This window comes from Eptatretus burgeri, chromosome 8, assembly GCF_056783735.1.
Source record: "Eptatretus burgeri isolate ZD-2024b chromosome 8, Ebu_testis_v1, whole genome shotgun sequence".
Lineage (NCBI taxonomy): Eukaryota > Metazoa > Chordata > Myxini > Myxiniformes > Myxinidae > Eptatretus > Eptatretus burgeri.
The window spans coordinates 104,381,307-104,405,919 of NC_140968.1; the positions used below are offsets into that span (position 1 = coordinate 104,381,307).

The 24,613-nt window shown below is 47.6% G+C and overlaps 1 protein-coding gene across 2 annotated transcripts in view; it reads left to right on the plus strand.

Annotated features, from left to right (window-relative positions):
• The window catches only part of YME1L1 (YME1 like 1 ATPase), a 91,631-nt gene that overhangs the window by 19,696 nt on the left and 47,322 nt on the right, over positions 1 to 24,613 (plus strand). The window contains exon 2 of one of the 2 annotated variants that reach the window (XM_085893393.1): positions 7,405 to 7,545. In XM_085893393.1, coding sequence (XP_085749519.1) covers positions 7,405 to 7,545 — 141 coding nt within the window. The remainder of the gene's footprint in view (positions 1 to 7,404; positions 7,546 to 24,613) is intronic. The other variant, XM_085893394.1, reaches the window with a different exon arrangement.

The window sequence follows — 24,613 nt, forward strand, 5'->3', positions numbered from 1 at the left end:
AAAAAATTAAATTTTCTTCCCTCCAAATGGTTGTCAGATAAATATTTGAGCATTATTGCTCATCGACTTGTGAAGTCAGTCTGATTCATCTATTTTATCTATTTTAATGTCCAAATACTTAAAACATTCACTCACCTCAATATTTCAGCAATAATTCCAGAATTCCATAATCGTCGCGTAATGGCGGACAAGAAAATAAAGCAATGTCACCCGCAGGGTGACCCGTATCTTGCCAAAAGGTGACCACGTGTGACTTCTTTAAGGTCACACTGAAGTGAACAGAGCTGCTATCCACCAGGAGCGACTCCTTGAGGAATATCTGCCTACCAGAGATTCCGATGAGAATCGTTCTACAGAGTAACCATGAAAAATATGCTTTTGCCTCATAACGTCACCAAATGACGTCATAATGTCTCAAGCTTGACATATCGAGAAAGCACTCATCGAGGTGTTCAATTTGAGGTACTACACGATATGGTTCCTAAAACTTGAAAATTTGACCTTGGGGTCAAATATGTTTGACCTTTGGCACTAACCATGAAGGGCAAGGCCAATCACCACCAAAAATTAATCAGCTGAGCGCCAGACCATGAACTATATTCCCATGAAGTTTGAAGATGTTCCGATCAAAATTACTCAAAAAATAAGGGTTTCGTCGACTCCCCTGATTTGCGACAAAGTGACCTTAACCTTCAAAATTTTGTGCACTGAAAGGGACCTCTATAGGCCTCTGATATGCGAAGTTACAAAAATTTCCAATGATAACTGTGCTCTGCAGAATTTTTTATACGTGATTACAGACAAAAAAAAAAAAAACAAAACATACAAGCTGACTAACATATCTTGCAAAAACTTCGTTTTGGCAAGATAAAAAATCTCCCTTTAACTGTTGAGGGAGATTGAGGCAAACCTGTATTTTTCCTGCAAAGAAGGTCATGACAGAAATGTATCATTTGTGGTAAGAGATTTCAAGTTCAATGATTCAGGTAAAATTGTATTGTGTATAATATTGATTGTCGCGTAATGGCAGACAAATTTTAAATTTTTGAAACGCGTGGTCAGTGAGCGGTATTTAATCAAAATATGTCTATAATGTTTGTAAAATTAGATAATATGATTATTGTTGGTAAAATGAGCCTCTTCTCAGCCACTTTCAGCACACTTCACAGAATAGCACAGGCACTTTTATTTTTTCATCCCCGAATAGGCATTCAAAGTGAAACTCGGATAAATTTCACTCTATCACATGCCACTCAGCCAATTTTGATCAATTTCCGAACTGTAACTTATGTTCTGGAAAGGAAAGTTCACTCTTTCTGTTGAAATAAACTTTTCAAAACCAAGTTCCAATGACGAATATCAGATAAATTTAACAACATCTGAAAATCTAAAAATGAAACTAGAAATATGACTGCTTTTTCAGCTGATAGCATTTAACGTACATGAATCTTACGATCCTGACATCTGACGGTCATTAAAGTATACATTCTTTAATAGATTTTTCAATGCTCTAACTGACTGTGAGGGTTTCAAGAAGGCTAGTTTACTCGTATTTGTGTTTATTTACTGTTATTTAAATACAAGCATTGGAACAGGGTGGCTCCCACATAGCTGCGACAGGCCCTCACTTCTTGCTGCCTTCCTTTACCCCATGCTCCTCACTTTCCCTCCCTCCTTGCTCCCCCACATCTCCTTGCTCCTCCTCTCTCCTCTCTCTCCTTTCCCCTCCACCTCTTCACTCTCACCGCTCTTTCTCCCCCACCCCTGTCTCTCTCTCTCTTCCACCCTCTTCCCCCCCTTTAGTATTACCGTCAGCGAAGTGACTAGTGGTATTTGCGAGTGACTAATAAACTGTCAAAATGACGTGTTTTGTTTGGTGTCACATTTTTGAATTAAAGTTTCTCTATTTGAAAAATTATGCTCTCATTCCCTTTTAAACACCATTGAAACTGAAGGGTAAGTTTCGTATGAAATCATCACGACACCAGTCTGTCAAAGTATATCCAACATTTGTGGAGTGGGGTTGAGGGGGATCTCGATTGTGAAAATGAAGAGACGATGGGCGATAGTAAAAATAAGTAAGCGTAGCATTGCGAAGCGTTTGTCGGGGATTTGGCGTGTGAGCAACTCGTTCAGGCACGACAGTAACTCGATTGGTACTGTGCTCCCCATCGACCCCCTCTCGTTTGAGTTTGACTCCTCACACGATCAAATGTAACTTCAACGTGCCATTCTGGTTAAGTGCCGGCATGGGGGTACATTACCATGGAGACTTCAAGCCGGTTGTCCCATCTGCATTTATGTTGTGGATATTAAGTATTCGATGGTTTGTCATTTAAAGAATCTGCTGTGGTGTCCTGCCACTCCGACCAAATTCCCTGCCTGTCGCTGATTGCGATTTGAAGAAGTTAGATTTGGTTAATGCTGCAAATGGGGTTTGTACATTTCAGGTAAGTAGAAACAAAAGCAATAGGTTGTTGGTGTGGATACCTGTAAGATCGTTTTCGGCCATTGGCCTCTCTTGTGATCCTCCCATATCCACGTACTGTCTGACCCCTTATTTGTAGTTGTGATTTGTAAAAATGATCTTTCTGGGAAGAACCATGTTATGCCAAGTGGTGGTTAATGGTTAAGATAGCTGGATTAAGATCTTAATGTCCAGAGTTTGAGCTGCTGTCGTGCCATAATAAAACACCATGTGGGTTAACTCTGCCTGTCCAATTTTCGAGGTCGGAAAAATGAGAACCATCTCTCGGAAGAATGAGCCATTTAAGTATCTCCTGCATGGGAGCGGTGACCCATCCAGGATTGTACCCCCAAGCTATGGTCTGGTGGTATATCTATACACCGGTTATATCGACATAATTTTTCACATCGATATACCAGTATACCAAAACAAATCGAGATGAGAAATAAAAAAAACCCAGTATATCACCAACGAATTGAAGAAAGGTGTTTACAATCATTAAATATCGGACATGATTGAAACAGCTTTGATGCACTCGGCGTCTCGGCTAAATATGGAATAGTGGAACGTATGACGTGGAACAGTGGAACTCAGCACCCATACAAGCAATTGCGTTTTTCTTTGCCCTTGGGGCTGGTTTTAAAGGAATTGCCAATTGGGTGTTATTTTATATGAATTGGGTGTGCTTTAGAAATCCTGTGCCGGGTTGGTGATGTGCGATGGTGATAGCGGTATGAAAGCGATACGGGTACAGCATTCCATGACAGTCGCACCGGTACGGCGATGGCGATGGATACTGACCTGTGCTGATTACCAACACTGATCTCATTTGAAAACAAAATACATTTACAATACAAGAAAAAGAGTAATCAGAGATTGCAAACCCTTGCCAGGACTTCTTTTGAGTGGTGTATTTTTATCGTTTTTTTTAGGTAAATCCAATATGGCTACCAAACCATGTGACATTGTTAAGGATTTGGAAGCCTCTTGCACACAGACAGTCAGCAGTCCAGTTATTTTGATAAGTATGTGTTATAGTTAGGGTCCCATCCTTCTGTCTAATGGGTTAATTTCATGTGTGCGCTGCGGATTTCTTTTATAGTCAGGTTTTTTTACATCTTAAATCCATCCTTCGTTATCGCCCACGTGCAACATGTCACGTACAGGGGTGAGGTTCCCTCCGCCCACCGTGAGCCCGTCCAATCGACAGCGGCCGGCCCGCCAGCCAACCCGAGATCGCCCCTCCCCGCTACAAGGGTGGAGGAAGAATAGGGTGCTCCGCTGGTTGTTCCGTCTGGGTTCTCAGACACGCACGGGGGGAGGGTGGTCGTTTCCCCCTGCCATCCTCCAATCAGGAGGCTCATCACCTCAGGGCCGACTCCGCTTTAGCCAGATGGAGTGTTTCACCCGACCAATAAGGGGAAGCCACTGATCACTCGACAACCCCTTGTCCAATCTGCAGGCGAGTTACCTCAGAGCGGTTCCCTGGACCCGCGGCGGGGGGGGGGATAAGAAGATGAGAGTAGAGGTAGAGTCGTCAAGAGGAGGAGTCGTCGTCTTTGCTCTTGGCCTTTTGGTCTGTCGTTGTGGTCGTCTGTGGTCTTTTGCGGGGCTCCTCGTGGTGGTGGTGGTTGAGCAGCCAGGACTGTGGTGCTCGATCATCATTCGTGGCAGCCAGGATCGTGGGCTCGTCGATTCCGGGTCGTGGGTTTGAGTCCCACCGTGGTGGGTTGGAGTCGGTGTGACCGCACGAGGCGGACAGGTACCCGGCCAGGCGCTGTCCCCCCCAGCTGAGCTATCCTCCTCGGCTGGAGGGTCCAATAAAGACCCGACGGGGTCCGTGCATGCGTGTTTGCGTGCGTGCGTGCGTGCATGCGCGGCGCCAGTCTGTTAAGTAGAATTAAGTGCTTTTCGCTCATTGTACATTGCATTTTATTTGTGATCAAGTCTGCTTTGTGTCTCCCTTCCCGATTATTGTAAAATAAACCCCTGTTAAATGTTCCAGTTCGTTGCTTGTCATTTCTACCATTGACCCAGCACGGTGTGGGCTTGAGAAGTATTAAGGCTGTTTGGGCTGTGCCGTAAGTGTTCATTTGGTCCGGTGCGGTTTTTGTAACTTCCGCTCGGTTACGCCCGATCCGAGTCGGTTACAGCGACTCAGTTCGGACAAAGTCGGCCGAGGGTGTGGTTTCCCCGGTAGTTAGATGGCGTGAGTACTTAGGTAAATTGGAATAGACAAGTGGACCCTACCTCACGCCGTCGAAATGTTGGCGACCACGGTCCTTTTAGTGACCCGTCGACTCCGGAGTTTTTTTATTTTTTAATTTTTTTGTATACCTTGGTCGAGGCTCGTACGAGAGCTAACACACAACTCACAGCAAGGAGGCATGAGACAAGAGGGGCGGGAGTGGAAGGGACAAAACAGTGGGGAACAGACACATTAGGTGAACTGTGGAAGGGAGAGGGATGGGGATGGGACTGGGAACATGGCGAAGAGAAGATGGACATTTCAGGGACTTTCAGGAAGGAAAGCAGGAGAATTGAAGGAAGTGGGCTTGGGTGGATTATCGGGGGTAGAAAAGATCGAGGATTTGGATGGGGGAAGATAAGAGGTGGTGGTGAACAGCTGTTTTGAAGGCCTGGAGGGAAGAATGGGAAAGAATAGAGTGAGGAAGTTTATTCCAAAGGCGGGAAAAAAGAGGAATCCGGGGTGACGACCTTTTAATTCCAGTGTTCGGTAGGAGACGGCCCGACTGCTCCCTCTGGCGGTCGTCCTCGCTACCGAACCCGGCACCACGACAATATGACATTATATGTGTTACTTTTGTTCCTCATGGATAGGTGGTCAAATGTGCAAAATTTCACCTCGATCTTTTCAGCCATTTCAGAGAAGATTTTTAAAGGTTGAAAAAAAACAACAAAAAAATATGGCTGCCGAATCACATGATCGATGACATCATCAAAAAAATGTTGTGGACCATTTTTATCCCTGAATGACCCTCAAAAATTTTTATACTGATCAGATGTAGTGTTCTACCAATGCAGTTATGAAGTCATAGTGAAGGCAAGCACCTATGACGTCATTAAAAAACCCACACTAATTCCCCATGAGGAGTGCTTGCTATGTGCCATTTGTACACCCATGGCTTGGGGAACAATTGTGTGAAGTTTCCCTTCGATTTGTCCAGCTGTTCTCGAAGATTTTTATGGGTTTTAGGGTAAATCCAATTTGGCTGCCAAACCATGTGACCAATGACATCGTATGTGTGAACCTTTTGTTCCTCATGGACAGGTGGTCATATGTGTAAAGTTTCGCTTCAATCTGTTCAGCCACTTCAGAGAAGATTTTGAAGGTTTTTTAAAAAGATATTTTTGTCAAAAACAATATGGCTGCCGAATCACGTGACCGATGATGTCATCAAATTTTGTTTTTTTTTCTGTGGACCATTTTATACCTAGATGACCCTCAAAAATTTTCATGCTGATCAGATGTGGGGTTCCACATATGCAATTATGACATCATAACGAGGCCAACTATGACGTCATAAAAAAAATCGTGCTCATTCCCATGAGGAGTACTTGCCATGTGCGAAGTTTGAATTTTTTTCCTTGGTGCGGTTTCAGAGATACAGAGGTCCAAAGTTTTTCTGCTTTTTCCAATAAACTGTCAAGGCAGAGGAGGCTGCCACACCACGTGACCTATGACATCATTATCATTGTAACATTCTACATGAATAGTCGCACCAATGGTGAAAATTTCGTCTCAATCCGATAAGCGGTTGTGGAGAAAAACACGAAAGTTCTGTGTGGACAGAGACAGACGGACCCAAATCCCTGTGTGGGAATACTTTGAAAAATTACCATGTCAATGGTATGGACGTCATATGAATACTTAAGGGACCATTGCGTATTTTTGGAGTCTATGCAAAAAAAAAAAAAAAAATTACTATTATATATATGTATATATAGAATATATGTATTTTAATAATATCGATATATTGATGTATACCCCGGTATATAGATATGGAAAAAAAATCGATATCGACGAAGTCCAGTCCTGGACTTCCCAGTGGATGATGATGATGATGATGATTTTTCATATGGGATTAGATACCTGTTCAGAAGTTCATGAGCGGTCCTCCCGGAAATTATGTCATGGGCTCCTGCCATCGGCAGTGCCACTTGTGGCTTGTCCAGCAAAACTCCATCATATTGATATCTGAAGGCTTGATCTTACGATGGGAATGACATGTATGGTTCCTGTGAAACGTGCTGTGTTTTATCCTGCACGATTGACTTTGTGAGTTAATGAGCGAGGACTTGAAACTCATCACTTCAATGCACTCTTTGATTTGGGTAGTTTAGGGGACCACGGTAAAGTGAGCCACATTAACAACGAGCTAATTTCGGCAAATGAAAGGATTTCTAAATGTGACTGTGAGAGATTTCTTGATGAGTGTCTCAATTTGAAATCTTCAGCTTGATATGAGTCGAGCCATTTTGATATCCTCAGTTACGATTACAATTGCACTCTGGCTGTTGTAATATTGTTCAACTTGAAATTGTTTTGATTTGAGTCAGGAAGTTCTTTTATTCCTCCCCCCCCACCCCCCATGTTGGTCAACGTACACGTCCAGTACTATGATGTTCCTTCATCTTTGACCCGTTTCTATTTCAAACATGATCCCAAATTGCACTTCGAGAAACTCCCATTCTTGGATTTCTTCAAAGCTGTTTCATGTGACGACTTTCAGAAAAAAAATTATTCATTAATTTATACTCTTCCATGAATTACTACGACTGCTACTACTAATCTTCCAATTCGATTAACTTACTTTGCTATTATTTTATTGACTTTACCTCGAAGAGTGATTCGTCTATGCAGTACTCGGTTCATTTTCTTGCTTCTTTCTTGACACCAATGATTTCATTTCCAGGTGACGGTGCCATTGACTCAGCTCTTTGGCACATTGCATTGTGTGAAGAACGTGCCGAGCTCAACGAAATGCAGATCTGTCCAGCGGCAGAAATGTTGTGTGGCAGACTCGGGTACACCGACTGCAGAGAACCAAGCAAGTGTAAGGCACCATGTGATTAATGTTGTGGTTTCAAACCCCTTTGATTTTCTTTATTTATCTTATTTTTTTCATGCGCGCAATCTCCGCTCACGGAAGGCCGAGAGCAGAAAAAGAACCAAATTGACGGTGGGAAAAGTGGGCCAAAAGGTGAATGCAAAAAGAAAAGAAAATCCAGAGAAAGGAAAAAAAAAATCTGCTGGTTTAGGGGTGTTTCTGGAGGGCATAATGGAGTATAGAATGTAATGGGTAGGGATGGAAGATGACGCAAGATGGGTATGAGCTGCCTACTTAAAACCGTACAGGGAACAGTTGTCGTAATTGATTCATGCAAGTGGTACCACAGGTGGGAGAAAAAGAGGAATAAAGGAATGCAGATGAGCAATCTTCTTGTATTTATTTTTAAATTGTTAACAAGAAGGTGGTTACCGAAAAGATGCGTACATCTTGGAGCTATTTAGTAAAGGCAGAGGGGGCATAGATGTGTTGCAGCTCGTGTGAAGGAAAGGGCAGTGCTGTAGGAACGTGATCGTACGTGGATTGTTTGTTTGGGAGCGAACCAGGAAGGGGAATGGAGGGTGAGTAGAGAGTTGTGGAGGGAGATGTTATGAACCATTCTGGATGCCTTGTGTGTACCCTGAGCGGATTGGACTGATAATCATGCATGTCTCGGTGGATATCAGGAATGACAGAAAGGAATGAGTTTCGAGTGAGTGTGAAGTATTTTTATTTTATTTTATTTTACTGTTGTTTAGGAAGGGGGAAGGAAGAGAATAGCTGTGGGGGTAGTGGAGGATGAGAATGATGAGAGAGGGGACAAGTTGTAAATGGGGGAGTATGGAGAGGGGTTGGGGTTTTAAAGGAATGTGGAGTTAGATCAAAAACGTAGGGAAGTGGGAGTGGAAGGGAAAGAGCGACAGTTGTAATTAATGGCACAAACCTGTGATTCATGTTGCTTGGACTGACATTCAGATCCAAGGCTCATGATAAATGCATGACGAGACAAAAATTACAAATACAGGTAAGGAAGGACTTTTAGACAAGATAATTCACAACGGTATCCTTGGCATTCAAAACCACTTGCTGTGCGGTAATCCTATCCACACACTAATGTCACATTTCCATTTTGAAATGAAATGAAATTTTTATTTGTCCACAAAAAATGGAAAATTGCACTGTCAAACAAAGCTCACAATCTCAGGATAAAACAATAAACAGAGCAATCAGAGATTGCAGACCCTTGCCAGGACTGCTTTTGTGTGGCGTTTGTTTACTGGTGTGTGTGATGTAATTAACAAGAGACATAACTAGAACTGCTACTTTATAACTGCTGGCAGTGATGACCGGGTACCAAGACGTTCCGCTTTGATGCAACCCCACTTTGATCTGACAGCTGACCCTGTCCCATGATGATGTTTTAAAAAAATATTTATTATACAGTTGAAATTAGAATGGTATTAAAATAAATTCACTTCAAATCAAATGGAAGAACAAATAGGTACAGTCCTGCATTGGAGTAATCAGAAGGAACCAGAACAAGAAAAAACCAAAGATGAAGTCCTCAGGAGGAACCTCGATAGGATTCACATTTCAGCTGCTACTCCTCCACCCTCAAACTCATCCAGGCACAGCCAAGTGAAACTTATTCGAATAAATAAATTGATAAATAAAAACATCAAAAATAACTCGTATCAAAAAATTAAATAATTCTTGCTGCCGGACCATGCATCTGATCAAGTTGAAATTTAAAACATGTATTCCCCATCACGACTAGATCATAAACGTGAGGTTTCACATCTTCATTAAGCAGTTCCAGTGAAAACATTATTTAATATTTTTCTTCAATCCAATATGGCTGCCAAACCATGTGACCTATGTCATGTGTGAACCTTTTGTTCCTCATGGACAGGCAGTCATACGTGTGAAGTTTTGCGTCGATCTGTTCAGCCACTTCAGAAAAGATTTTTGATGGTTTATTTTTAGTGTTGTTTAAACAATATGGCTGCCGAATCACGTGATGGATGACGTCGTCAAATTTTTTTTTTTTATGGGCCATTATATCCTGAGATGACCCTCAAATATTTTCATACTGATCAGATGTGGCATTCTACATATGCAATTGTCATAATGAGGGCACCTATGACGTCATAAAAAAATCACACATTCCCCATGAGTAGTACTTGCTATGTGCCAAGTTTCAAAATTTTCCTTGGTGCAGTTTCAGAGTTAGAGGTCCAAATTTTTCCCATTTTTCCAATATGGCTGCCATACCACGTGACCTATGACATCATAATTATCATTGAAACGTTCTACATGAGTTGTTGCACCAATGGTGAATATTTCGTCTCATTCCGACAAGCGGTTGCGGTGAAAAACACAAAAGTTCTGTGCGGACAAACAAACAAACAAACAGACAGGCAAACAAATAAACGGACCCAAATGCAAGAACCTTTCCAAATCTTTCGGTGAGGGTAATAACAACAAACAATTATTTATTACAAACATGTCTTCTGCTTTTTGCCTTTTGCTTCTCTCAGCCTTTCTCCTATCTGAGCTGTCTGCTCAGGAGCACTTTTCGTCCCTGCTCGCGTGAGCTTGTCCCTCTGCTTTTACCTTTCTGCTTCTTCTTCACATCAGCTCTCTTCTCTCATCCCACAAGTCTTCTCCCCCTTCCATTGGTCCGCAACCGATGGTGGCGGATGCATGATGTCACTTATGAATATTGCCATGCCATTCTGAGGGAACTTTCAACGAAGCCCCTGCCCCGCCCTCCCACGACGAGAGCCCCCAGTCCCATCCCCATGCGTGCAAACACCCACTCACACTGTTCTACACTGTACCATGCCTGCGAGAAGCGACGCACCTCATCGGCCATGATGAGCACCAAGCGTCATGAACATGCATGTGAGATGCTACGTGAACATACATGTGAGAGCACCCGATGGGTTATTAAGCAATGCACGGATGGAGGGAACACGAAAGGAATTCCGCATGACCAAGAGAAGAATGAATGAAGTTAACACCAATGGGGTGAAGGAGGGACTGTTGAAAGGATGTTTGATGGAGTGGAGGTTATTGGTGGACCGTTGGAACAGAACGATGGTGTGCAGAAGGAAATATTCACAGTAACAGAGAGGGGGAGCTGGGGTCTTTACACTGGAAAAATTCAGCCTAGCCAACACATTCCCCCCCAAACAGCCCTTTGACATGGGACCAAGGACTATCTAAACAAAGACAAATGAAAAATCTGATCGTGGTCACCCATACGTCCATGTATTCTCTCCCCCTGGCGTAAGTTTTCCAAAAGCATAACAATATTGTCGCAGAGTGAGTCGGCCCAGGTTAACCCCCAACCAAAATTGTGTTGACGGGCGGTTAACACTGCCAGCCCTCAGACGCCGGGGCGGTTCCTTATTAATAAGAGGTGGACACATTGATCCTCGGAGATTATCACACGTGCTCGAAGGGCATGGGGCACAATGGTGGAGGGGCGGAGGAGCATGGGGAATGAAATGGATGCACAGGGGATTTATACTCGAAGCCCACTACAAATACACGAATACAGTGATTTAAAATGAACACATTTAATGAAAAGAAACAAATATTTACAAAGGACATTAATTCAAAAGGTAGTGATAAAGTAAATCTATATATTGTTGCGGATTCGCGCCCGCCGGCGTGCGAACGGCCACGTAACTCGAATCGCGGCACGTCGCCCACCGGACGGACAATCCCGTCGTGACCCTCTCGGACTAACGCCGGGAACTAGTCACGGGTGGGCCTTTCTGCCTCGCCACGATCGTGCCAATCGGCCCCCCGCGTGGGATAGGGTTGTTCGCCAAATTCGACCTACCTAAGTAGCCACACGGAGGGTAGACCGGGCGATCGCACCTCGCCGCAGGTCGACTTCGGACACGGGCCACTTTAAGCGACCCGTTCCGTACTATCGGGATAACCGAGCGGTGTTATCGTCAACCTCGACGGTTCCGATTAATTATTGGGCGTATTTAGCCCACGACCAACCCTTTACGTGAAGTAAGATGGAGATTCAATTAAAGAAAAGACGAAGCGAAACGGGAAAAACAGTTCAACATAAGGCACATTTATTCCGTGGCAAACGGAAAGCAGACATATACAATTACAACAATTATGCACCAAAAGCAAATGTAAAAGTAACACAACAATTCTGCACAAAAAGCAAATGCAACAAAAGGGACACAATGCAGATCTACTACCGACTACGCGAGCACACGGCAACACTTACACAGTTTTACTTCACAGACGGCGCCGACAACACATATACTCCAAAGCAAAAGAAAAAGGGGCCACCCTCAACTACAAGGGGGGCAGACGGGCCTGGGGCCGAGACCGCGTCGAGCCTACCCGTCTGCGCAGCTCCCCGACAGACTCCGAACCCCGTCTTCGCTGCTGCGCTGCTACTGCCACGCTTTCCAACTCTCCTTGGCTGCTGCGCTGCTGCTGCCACGCTCTCCAACTCGCCCGAACCCAAAACAGAAACTCTCAACTCCGCCGCTGCCGCTGCCACACCTCTCCAACTCGAGCCCAAAACGGAAACTCTCAACTCTCAACTCCCTCAATTCGCTCCGCGCTCGGCACTTTATAGTGCGACAGGAGAAACCATATGCAGATTTTTGGATCAGGATCGGCTCGGGGGCGGAGCCACGCTCCCCCATTGGACGGAGGAAAAGTGGGCGTGAATCATTCCTGATCCTCGAATCTGCATATATCAATTATACTCCGACGCGCCTGGAGGCGGGCCCAAATCGCCCCGCGCTCGCTGATAGGATGGAACAGAAGTGGGCGTGAATCATTCTTGATCCGATTTCTCGGAAAGGCCGCTTTTTGCACCCGCTGCTCGGTGCGCGCCCTGTACGAGTCCAGGATCGGTGCCCACAAGCGGTGCGGGAATGGCGGCAGAAGGAGGAGAGGTGAAGGTGGTGGAGGGTTTATTGTGGTGGTCCCTGCCCACAGTGATGCTTGGAATGGCGGTGATGCGATGATTGCGAGAGCGAGTTGTGACGGTAAAGGTCGTGGCTGTTGGCGTTGTTGTTGTTGTGAAGCGGCGTTGCGGTTGGTGGTTGTGTGAAAGCGGTTGTGGAGAAGGTGGATGTTGTGAAGGCGGTTCTGGAGAAGGTGGCTGTGGTTGTCGAGATGCGGTTGGTGGTGGTTGTGGTGGTAGTAATGGCGGTTGGTCCAAAATAAAGATAGTAAAAGAAAAACAGCTATCTAAAAGGGTCGCAGCCCGAATGAATGACATTTATTCCCTCTAAACAACGGGTTTGGGCTAACTACACATATACTTACAGAGATATCTCACCTACGGGACCTGAATGGTGGTTTGCGGATTTCGTCAACCACAACACTACCCCTCCCCTTTTTACAGACTCGTCCCGAGTCGTCAAATTTTCGTGTGCCATCATGTGTAGTTCTCCCCTAGTACATTTTACCTACGGATCCCTGAGTGCGACATTCATGGTATTCGTGTCCCCAAAAAATATAACCTGAGGCCTGAGTAACTACCTAAACAAACTCACTCACACGGACGACTTAAATAAAATTGCCGGCGCTAAGACATACATGCTGGGGGCGCACTCGTATTTACAGTACATCTTAACCTTAACTTACAAATTTTACACTAAACCATGGCCCAGGATCAATGAACTCTGCAAAAAGAAAGCAGTTTGCAGGGAGCCAGGCTGCTCACATGAAGTCTCTGGCTCAAACAATGCAGGTGACAGGGAACGTGGCCGGCTGCTCACACGCAGTCCAAGGCCTTCCCTTTTGAAATGAACCCAGTGAACCACAACGGTGCATGGGCTGCACAAACGCAGTCTCCGTGCCAGCTCAAGTGGCACACGCAATGAACACAACGAATGGATGGATGAATGGATGAATGGATGGACGCAAACACGGTGCACCGGCCGCCACTGCAGGCCCGTGTTGTAGCTGCCAACAGGGCAGTTCTCGCAGCTTGCAAGCTGTTGCCTTGATCCTGGCGCACATGGAAATGAACAGGGGGGGGGGGGGAAGAAAAAATTGAACGGGGCTGGTGAACAGGGGCAGTGGGCACGGCATGGCAAAGGTGATCAGGCAAACACAGCCTGCAGAACAAGGCCGCTGCAAGCAAACACAGCCGGCAGACGATCTGGCCGGCACAGGCCTTGAAGCACAGCAGCTGCAGACAATCCGACCGGCACAGGCCTTGCAGCACAGCAGCTGCAGACGATCCAGCCGGCACAGGCCTTGCAGCAAAACAACAGCTGCCGATGAAGTGGGCTGGCCTTTACCTTGCAGCAACGCAGCCAGCAGATGAAGCGGGCCAGCCTTTGCCGTTCAGTGGAGGTTGGTGGAGGGAGTGCGGTGGTGCTGGCCACTCGGAAGGCGGGCTCGGACCTACCCTACGGTCTCCCTCCCAACCTATCGCCTTTGCCTGTCACTGTCTATACCCACTCCCTTAATTTGTCAAGCCCCTATTTAGCCCCAACTTATTTTTTTATTTTTACTTCCCCACTATAAATCGTCCCCTAACCCCCTGTACTGTCCTTGTTCGGCTAACCTATCCTGTCACCTAGCCTACTCCCAACCCCTACGTTCCCTTCCCGGAGGGGAACAAGGGAGAGCTAGCGTCCTGTGTCGAGGCCCAATTCAAGCCTCAGGATGGCCTCCCCAGAGTTTAGCGATCTTAACACAAAGTGGGTCCAGCGGCCCACAACGAGAGCGAAGGGATGGATGGTGCGGAGGGGTACACTTCCTATCTACCCTAACCATTTAACTGTTAAACCACCCCGGGACTTTCAACAAGCGCCTCTCGCTTAAACTATTCGTTCTATAAACCCAGATTCCCGTCGCCTGTGTTAGTGTCCTTACAATTTCGGGCCTCGCCCCCCAATTTTCTCTCCGTGCCCTCACACGGTCTCATGGCTGGGACACGTGGCTCCCTTTGGCAGGCACGACCCTCTGCCGATTCTCTGACGATGGCACCCCCGGGCACTACACTGCCTCCGAGCCTACCAGCTCCCTAACACCGGGGAGTGCCCCCCATGGCACCTCCCCTGTAACGCACACGTGGCAGGCTGGCTTCCCGGGCCCCTTTCCGAGGGTCACCCGTGCCCACAACACTGTCCACGCGGCTAATGGCACCCCGGGCCCCCGCACCAAGCAGACGCACCCGTGCCCACTACGCTATCCCGGCCCCCCATGGGCCCTTGGCCTACTACGGCCGACAAGCCTGGTGCCCGGGGTACCCACTCAGCGATCCTCACCTTTCGCAGCCACGCTCCCAGCCCGTCAACAGGGCTCCTGCACCCCTCCAAATGGGTTTCGAGCCTACTTTCCCACCAACAACAAAACGACTTCCATTTTTCAATTTGACTAACCCCTAACTCACTTTATACTGACCCCGGGGTCCCTTGGGCGGGAGTCACTCCTCCTCCCAATCACTCATCGCACCATGCATTCCCCATTCACTCCACACACACAGACCCGCTGGCCTCACTCACTCATGTCTCCACCTCACAACTCACCAACTCTTCAACACGCACACCGCTGAATTTTGCCATCCTTCTATCTGCATCCCCTAACTAACTCGTGCTCCCACGTCGTCCCTTAAACTACAGCACGTTCCTTTTAACACTACGTAGCTAAACTACGTCCCCTCTACACATTCACTGTCAGTCACTGTCTCCAAATAATCCCATTAATCAATTTCCCAACCTAAATCTCGCTACAATCCCTCTAACTAATCCATTCCACGGACTCCATGAGGACTTACCCCTGCCCCATGGAGCCGGTCTAACTAAGCTAACCCTTCCCCCTAACTAGTTTCATCCTGTGCCCAGGAAGGGGGTCTTCCACCCCTTGCCCGGGAATCCTGTGCACCCGAAAGTGAGGCTTGCTTTTTTTTTTTTTTCACATGCGCAGCACCAGCGCGGCAACTCACAGCTCGCGCACTTTGCACCTGCCCGTGACGTCATGCAGCTGCACGTGTACCTCGTCCCTCCTTGGACGGTACCATCTGGCAGGGATACCCCTCCTGCCGGATTCCAACCCCACGTGCAGCCATGACGTCACCGTGCGCATAAAAAAAAAACAAGCCCCACGTCTCGAGGGGTTCCCCACGCTAACACATGTGCTTTGCCCATTGGAGCTTAACACACACACACGCCCGCGTGGAGAACCCATCCGGTCCAAATACATAATCCTGCCTAAACTTTGTCCGTCGCGGGATCGGCAACATTCTCCGCGCTCGTTTCCAGACCGAGACTTCACTCTCGTAAGCGAGCACGTGGGGGCCTCGTGCATTGCACAGCACGGACCTCGCGCTCGCTGCTGGGCGAACCCGGCACGGTGCGCAAAACATCTACAGCCGCTACTCGGCTTTTGTCCCTCACATGTCGCCGTCGTCGTCTCCATTCCACCCACGCACACCTGGGTGTTACGACGCTCACACTCCACTCCATTACATTCGCCCCGGGAGACGCGGCTGCATGTTCACACATGCCCACCGACATCTCCCTCACACACAGCGACCTTGCACACGCTGTCTCTCTCACACTCGGCCGCTCACTCACGCATGCCATTTCCCTCACACTACCCATACCACTCACACGTGGTGCTCCATTCATACTGGCCGTTTCACTCACGCATGCCACCTCCCTCGCACACGTGGCTCCACTCACTCGCGGCCTTTCACTCACTTGTGCCATTTCATTCACACAAACCATACTGCTCACACACGCGGGGGCACTCGCTCGCGGTGCCTCATCCACACACGGCGTGCTAGGAAGCACGCCCTTCTGCACACTTACCACCACACCACTCACACGGGGTCGCTTCCACACACGGGGTCTTTGTCACCCACCCGGTCGCTCTCACACACGCCCTTGCACCCGCGCTATGCGTGCGTTGCAGCACGCATTTCGCCACACTCGTGAACACACACCTCGACACCACACACACCGGGACAACCACACTGGGGATTTGTGTCTCCGGGGCCTCTATACCCCCCAAGCTCTCCATGCACCCGTTCGCAGCACTCCTCCCCTCAACCTCGCAAAGCACGACCGAACCCACCAGGTCGTGACTTTCCTCAAGGGGGCATACTCCCTCCCCTCGTTCCTGGAGGAGGCCATCCCGCTGCTCGCACTGGGTCTCCACCCAGTCCACCAGCTCACCCCCATTGTCCTCCACTACCTCCGTGTGTGTGTGTGCGTCTCTATCCCCATCTTCATCGTGTAGTCTTCCCTCTATCGTTCCCATCTCCCGTGTCTCTGCCAACTCGGTCACCTCTTCACCCTTTACCTCCCTTGTCTCAACTATTATTTCCGTTTCTTCCCTTGTTATCTCCCTCGTGCACGTCTGTCACCCCAATTAGTTTTTCCCTCTCGGTCACCGTCACTCTTCTTGCTCAACACGTCCCCCGAATTATTTTCTCCTTACCAGCCTCCACCGCGGGCCCGACAGCCGTTGCACTCCCTCCCAGCTCGTTAGCTCCCACACGTGTAGTCGCCATTTTAAACTCCCTGGTAACGGCCTTCATGCCCGCCTGCAGGCTTCGGCCCATGTTCTGCGTCTCACCCCGCAGCTCTTTCATTTCTTCCTTCATTTTGAGTGCGTTTGTTTCCATATTTTCGTTCAAGCCTTTTATTTCGTTTTTCATTTCATTTGTGTTTGCATCCATTTTCGTTTTCACTTCGTTCATTTGCTTGTTCATGTTCGCATTCATCTTTGCCAGCATGGTGAATAGCTGGGTCATGTCGGGTGCGTTTGGGTGAGCCGTTTCGGCAGGGATCGGGGAAGGGTTTTGGTGAAGAGGGGGAGGGGAGGTGTCATACGCCGCGGCCACCGCCGCACCTATTTCGGGCTCTGGGTTCAGTTGGGGGAGTTCGTGTTCCTGCACAACCAACATTTCCTGCACGGGGTTTTCATCCTGGACCATGGATTCTACACATTCTAAATCCATTTCTAATACCCCCGGCTCCCGCTCGCCTTGAGACGCCATCTTATTTCTCGTAAAGGGTTAATTTAAATCGCTCGTAATTTGGAGGGAATCGGGGGTCGCTCGTCTCACCCCTGGACCGATTCCCGTGAATTTAGCTGGAGACAGGAGAGCCCGTTTTCCCACTCTCTGACACCAGTGTCGCGAGGAGGGGGATGAGTTTGTATCCCACTCCTGACACCAAATGTTGCGGATTCGCGCCCGTCGGCGTGCGAACGGCCACGTAACTCGAATCGCGGCACGTCGCCCACCGGACGGACAATCCCGTCGTGACCCTCTCGGACTAACGCCGGGAACAAGTCACGGGTGGGCCTTTCGGCCTCACCACGATCGTGCCAATCGGCCCCCCGCGTGGGATAGGGTTGTTCGCCAAATTCGACCTACCTAAGTACCCACACGGAGGGTAGACCGGGCGATCGCACCTCGCCGCAGGTCGACTTCGGACACGGGCCACTTTAAGCGACCCGTTCCGTACTATCGGGATAACCGAGCGGTGTTATCGTCAACCTCGATGGTTCCGATTAATTATTGGGCGTATTTAGCCCACGACCAACCCTTTACGTGAAGTAAGATGGAGATTCAATTAAAGAAAGGACGAAGCGAAACGGGAAAAACAGTTCAACATAAAGCACATTTATTCCGCGGCAAACGGAAAGCACACATATACAATTACAACAATTATGCACCAAAAGCAAATGTAAAAGTAACACAACAATTCTGCACAAAAAGCAAATGCAACAAAAGGGACACAATGCAGATCTACTACCGACTACGCGAGCACACGGCAACACTTACACAGTTTTACTTCACAGACGGCGCCGACAACACATATACTCCAAAGCAAAAGAAAAAGGGGCCACCCTCAACTACAAGGGGGGCAGACGGGCCTGGGGCCGAGACCGCGTCGAGCCTACCCGTCTGCGCAGCTCCCCGACAGACTCCGAACCCCGTCTTGGCTGCTGCGCTGCTGCTGCCACGCTTTCCAACTCTCCTTGGCTGCTGTGCTGCTGCTGCTACGCTCTCCAACTCGCCCGAGCCCAAAACAGAAACTTTCAACTCCGCCGCTGCCGCTGCCACACCTCTCCAACTCGAGCCCGAAACGGAAACTCTCAACTCTCAACTCCCTCAATTCGCTCCGCGCTCGGCACTTTATAGTGCGACAGGAGAAACCATATGGAGATTTTTGGATCAGGATCGGCTCGGGGGCGGAGCCACGCTCCCCCATTGGACGGAGGAAAAGTGGGCGTGAATCATTCCTGATCCTCGAATCTGCATATATCAATTATACTCCGACGCGCCTGGAGGCGGGCCCAAATCGCCCCGCGCTCGCTGATAGGATGGAACAGAAGTGGGCGTGAATCATTCTTGATCCGATTTCTCGGAAAGGCCGCTTTTTGCACCCGCTGCTCGGTGCGCGCCCTGTACGAGTCCAGGATCGGTGCCCACAAGCGGTGCGGGAATGGCGGCAGAAGGAGGAGAGGTGAAGGTGGTGGAGGGTTTATTGTGGTGGTCCCTGGCCACAGTGACGCTTGGAATGGCGGTGATGCGATGATTGCGAGAGCGAGTTGTGACGGTAAAGGTCGTGGCTGTTGGTGTTGTTGTTATTGTGAAGCGGCGTTGCGGTTGGTGGTTGTGTGAAAGCGGTTGTGGAGAAGGTGGATGTTGTGAAGGCGGTTCTGGAGAAGGTGGCTGTGGTTGGCGAGATGCGGTTGGTGGTGGTTGTGGTGGTAGTAATGGCGGTTGGTCCAAAATAAAGATAGTAAAAGAAAAACGGCTATCTAAAAGGGTCGCAGCCCGAATGAATGACATTTATTCCCTCTAAACAACGGGTTTGGGCTAACTACACATATACTTACAGAGATATCTCACCTACGGGACCTGAATGGTGGTTTGCGAATTTCGTCAACCACAACAATATGTTACTAAAACTCTCATCTTGTATGTATGTATGTATGTTCCCGAAATACAACCAAAACGGTACACAATAGCGCAAAAAGTTTAGTGCCAACTTACCATTCCCCTGTGGTGTGCAGTTTCAAGTTTCCTTAAAATTGGGCAACGAAAAAAAATTAAAAAAATCAATTCCCGATTCAGTAATGTCCTCTTCGGGATCATTTGATCAATGCAAACAACCTCAGCAGAATAGTTCGCTGGAGCTATCTTTTTTTTGTTGTTGAAATGATTTTTTTTATCAACCACTGTCACAACGGGAACCCAACAGATTCACGTGTTGTCTGGTAAATACTAAAGTCGAGGCGCCTCTCACACAGACTCAAATACAGACAACGGGGAAACAAAATAAAAAGAAAACCGTTCCTTTCAACTGTTGTTGTACTTAGCTTGGCCCAGAGCTGGTCTTTGTGGAACTTGGAATAGAGATGCCTCTTCTCTTGTCGCGAAACAAACACATGCCAGGCAATCCCGAGCGGCACTCTACACCAAGGCTCAGAGCCCCAGTGTAATGGTTTCATGTGCTCAGATCGTCGTCACCGACCCAACCAAGAGCCAAAGGCCAACGTCTTGCTCCACCACGCGAGCCAAATCTCCTCAACATGCATTCATTGGTTGTGTCGTCCTCGGCGTGCGCTCACCCTCCGCTCTCGCCTCTCCAAACAATGCGCCTCGTACCTCCACTCTGATCACAGCTCTCTAAAAATGCGCAAGCCCTGAACTCCCATCTCTGATTCTCTTCCAAAATCAACTCTGCTTCATGTGTTCCTCACACTGACTTTGTGCGTGAGCTCTACCGATCTCTCGTCCAATTTAGTCGGAAGCCGCCCACGCCCTCTTCTTCTTCAGGCATCTCGCGTCTAACCATCCAACACCTCCTGGGCGTGGCCTGTTCGCACGAAACCCTGGAAGGTCGGGCTTCTGCCTGCTCGGCACATTTGCTTGTTTTAGGGACGTGTTCCCCATCTTTATTGCCGATCTTGAAATATAAAAACATCGGGAAAAAAAATTACAGAGGGGCGATTACAAACTGGGAAAGCTTATTCTTAAGCCCAAGCTAATAAGCACGACACCACCCCCTCGTATGGTGACACGGACCCCTTAAGCTCACAGGTTCCCAACTTGGTTGCATCGAAATTCCTCCGACACGTCCACGGACCAAGCAACACTACACAATGCTATATTCCCTATTCAGTTCTTTCATTTACCCCCACAACAAACAAACAATATATATATATATATATATATATATATATATATATATATATATATATATATATATATATATTATAAAATGTACAGCTCTTTCTAACCACTGATTCACTGACTGATATTAAAAATCGGTACCTTATAGGTGACGTAGAAAGTTGAACTTTTGCGTGCCGATGGACATCAAAGCCAGTACAATGTAAAAAAAAAAAACTACAGAACCGTCGGACAACATTGAAAAATGAAAAAAATATATATATATATATATATATATATATATATATATATATATATATATATATATATATATATATATATATGTTAAAGAAAAAATAATGAAAAAAAAATGCAGGTGAGCGACCTCAGACAATGGGGAAGCACGGTAATTTTGTGTGCCGTCAGACATTGAAGCCGATAACCTGGAAAAATCACAGAATCGTCGGATAACATGTGGAAATGAAAATATAAATAAATGAAAAATCAAATACAGGTGAGTGACCCGAGACAATGGGGAAGCACAGTTCATGTGCTTACACAATGTGTAAGCATACCCTGCTTGGTGTGTGTGTGCATGCGTGTGTGCTTGCGTGTATTTCAAATGTAATGGAGCAAGTGTTTCTATGTCCAGCGACTAACGGCACCCTTTATGATGTCATAAATAATGAGCATTTATCCGTGTATTCTGTGTTCCTGTTGGACCATCTATCGATAATTCCAGCAATCTGTGTCTGTCTGTGTGCGACCGCTGTTTCTCGACAACCACTGGTCCGACGTATGGGCACGTATGTATGGGCACATACTACAGTAGACGCCACTTTATAAATCCACCAAGGGACCACGTCGTTTGGATTTATTAACCGGCTGGATTTATTAAGCGGAGAACCTATTTTCAGCCACCTACTGGATAGATAAGACAAAAAGTGAATGTCGTTAAACATTGCTTTATGCTACAAAAACATCGATTTATCAAACTGTGACAAGGGGATTGTTCAAAAGAATCTCTCCAAGGTCGCTTTCTTGGGAGGCAAGGTTTTGCGCAAATGTTCCTTTATTGAATCAGTCACGTGGCGGAAATCGGGATGGGCAAAACCTGAGAGCTGCAGTCCCCTGCCCAATTTGGCTAGTGCAGTCCGCATCTCTGCCGCTGTTGGCATCGGCTCGGGTTCGTCGTCGCTTCCTTCTTCAGCTATGGGCTCGGTGGCTTCGAGAATCTGACCGACGAGCTGGGCCATTCACTGGCATATTCCTCCGATTCAAAAATTCCCACCATTCAAGCAGGGCTTTCTCCACTTCCTCGTCTTTCCCTACCCGCTTCCGCTTCACACCGCCTAGCTCTTGAACCTCTGCTCTGATGGTGCCTTCGTTCTTGATAAGATTCTGGAGCTGGCCACGAGAAATTTCCAACGCGATTGCAGCCTCGCGCTGACTTGTCTTCGCCATTGCATTGAAACGGTCTAATGAGGCCACCTTCTCCTCCATGGATAGATCCTTCCTCTTTTTGCTCGTGGTCACCATCTTGACTCTAAATCACAACCAAACTCGTGACTTAAAGTACAAAAATGCTGAGAGATAGAATTGAACCAACTGGCGCAAGCTATAAACGCATACAGTACACGCTTCACCCGCTGTGACGACCGAAAAGTGAAAGCGTAGAATGAGCTGGAAATCATTGCACAAGGCTGTAGTCAATGGGATTTCCACTGTGACACTGCGTGTTAGGATTTTCCAGTTCTCCTATAGTTAAACAAACACCCCCACAGTCGCGCATACTACATCAAGCTTAGGTTGAGACCGCGCACGTGCCAAGCAGGTGGATTTATTATCCGGTGGATTTCTCTATGTAAAATTCCGTTCCAACTCATTTTGGTCACAATAAGCGGCTGAATTTTATAATCGTGGATTTATAAAGCGGCGTGTACTGTAGTAATAAAATGAATTGCATACGTTTTGGTAGTACACAGGGTCAGGTCATGGACACAACCCCCCTCCACCCGAGAAGACTAATTACAATTCTTGCCTGTGCCACAGTGCAAGTGGTTTACTGACCTCCCCTGCTGTAGTCGGAGAGTGGTGGTTGTGGCGGGATGGGGGGGGGGGGGGGGAGGTCACAAAATATAAGGTGCTCCCAAAAGGGAGCAGGTGTTTCTCGTGTAATCATGGAGTACGGTAATACTCGTATACAGGGAAAAATGGCTGCCCATTCAAATGTGTACACAATGAAATTGTATGCGCTCTACCGAGTGCCCCTTTCTTTTTTTTTTTCTTGTTTTTTGTATACCTTGTCGAGGCTCGTATGAGAGCTAACACACAACGCACATCAAGGGGGGGGGCATGAGACAAGAGGGGCGGGAGTGGGAGGACAAAACAGTGGGGAACAGACACATTAGGAGATCTGTGGAAGGGAGAGGGATGGGACTAGGAACATGGGGAATTGAAGATGGACATTACAGGGACTTTCAGGAAGGAAAGCAGGGAATTTGAAGGAAGTGGGCTTGGGTGGATTATTGGGGGTAGAAAAGATCGAGGATTTGGATGGGGGATGATAACAGGTGTTGGTGAACAGCTGTTTTGAAAGCCTGGAGGGAAGAATGGGAAATAATAGAGTGAGGGAGTTTATTCCAAAGGCGGGAAAAAAGAGGAATGAAAGAGTCAAGGTGAGCAGTGATTCGTGATTTTGGTAGTTTTACCAGAAGGGTGTTGTTGGCTGACCTTGAGCGCCCTGAGGAAATGTGGTGGGGAGAAATCGCAGAGAGAGCAGGGGAAGAGGGGGGGGGCAAGGCTGGAGAGGAGACGATAGAAGACAGAAAGACCACCGACCAACCGGCGGTGATTGAGTGAGAGGCCCAAAGACTCAGCCTCATTGCGGGAGATGCCGATGATCCGAAATGCCCTGGTTTCTACAGCGTGAAGCCGAGAAAGGTGGGAGGCAGGAGCACCAGCCGAGAGAGGAGAGCAGTACTCCATCAGGCTACGGACAAAAGCTTTGGAAGTGGTCAGGAGCTCAGGAGGGCTGAGGAAGGACTTTGCACGACGGAGGATTCCCAGTCGGCGACTGACTTTGGAGGCGAGGTTTGAAATGTGGCTTTCCCAGGAAAGGTCATGGCAGATTGTGAGACCCAGAAGCTTGAAAGAAAGGACTTCTTCCAGAGGATTGTTGAGAAAGTGGATGGGTGGGTTTTCTAAACGGTCCTTTCGAAGAGACATAGTGAGAGTGTGAGATTTGTCCGGATTGAAAGACATGTTCCGCATGTTGGACCAGTTTGTGATTTTATCCAGATCTGCAGTGAGCGAAGAAGCTGCTGCTTGCTGGTCTTAGGGATGACCGATGGTAGGGCAGAGGGTGGAGTCATCAGCAAAGAGATAAAGAGGATTTTCCAGAGTTGGAGAGATCATTGATGAAAAGCAGAAAAAGAACAGGGCCCAGAACGCTACCTTGAGGAACTCCAGCCTGCACAGGAAGAGGGGATGAAAGAACTCCATTTAGGGCCACACGTTGACTGCGACAGGAGAGGAAGTCTACGAGCCATGAGTGGAGATGGCCTTGGATACCATGGGAAGAGAGTTTGGTGAGTAGGGCAGGGTGCCAGACTGTATCAAAAGCACGTGATATGTCCAGGGATACGGCACGGATTTCCTGTCTGGCATTGAGGACCTCCAACCATTGTTGGGAGAGCAGAAGCAGCATATCCAGGGTAGAGTGACCTGGTCTGAAACCAAATTGATGATTGGAAATCAAGCCATTGGAGAAGAGGAAGGATTTCGTGTCTGAAGTGATGATGGATTCCATAACCTTGCTGATGATTGGGAGAAGGCTGATTGGTCTGTAGTTGCAGGGATCTGTTTTTGCACCTTTTTTATGCAGGGCAGTGATGTTTGCAGATTTCCAAGCAGATG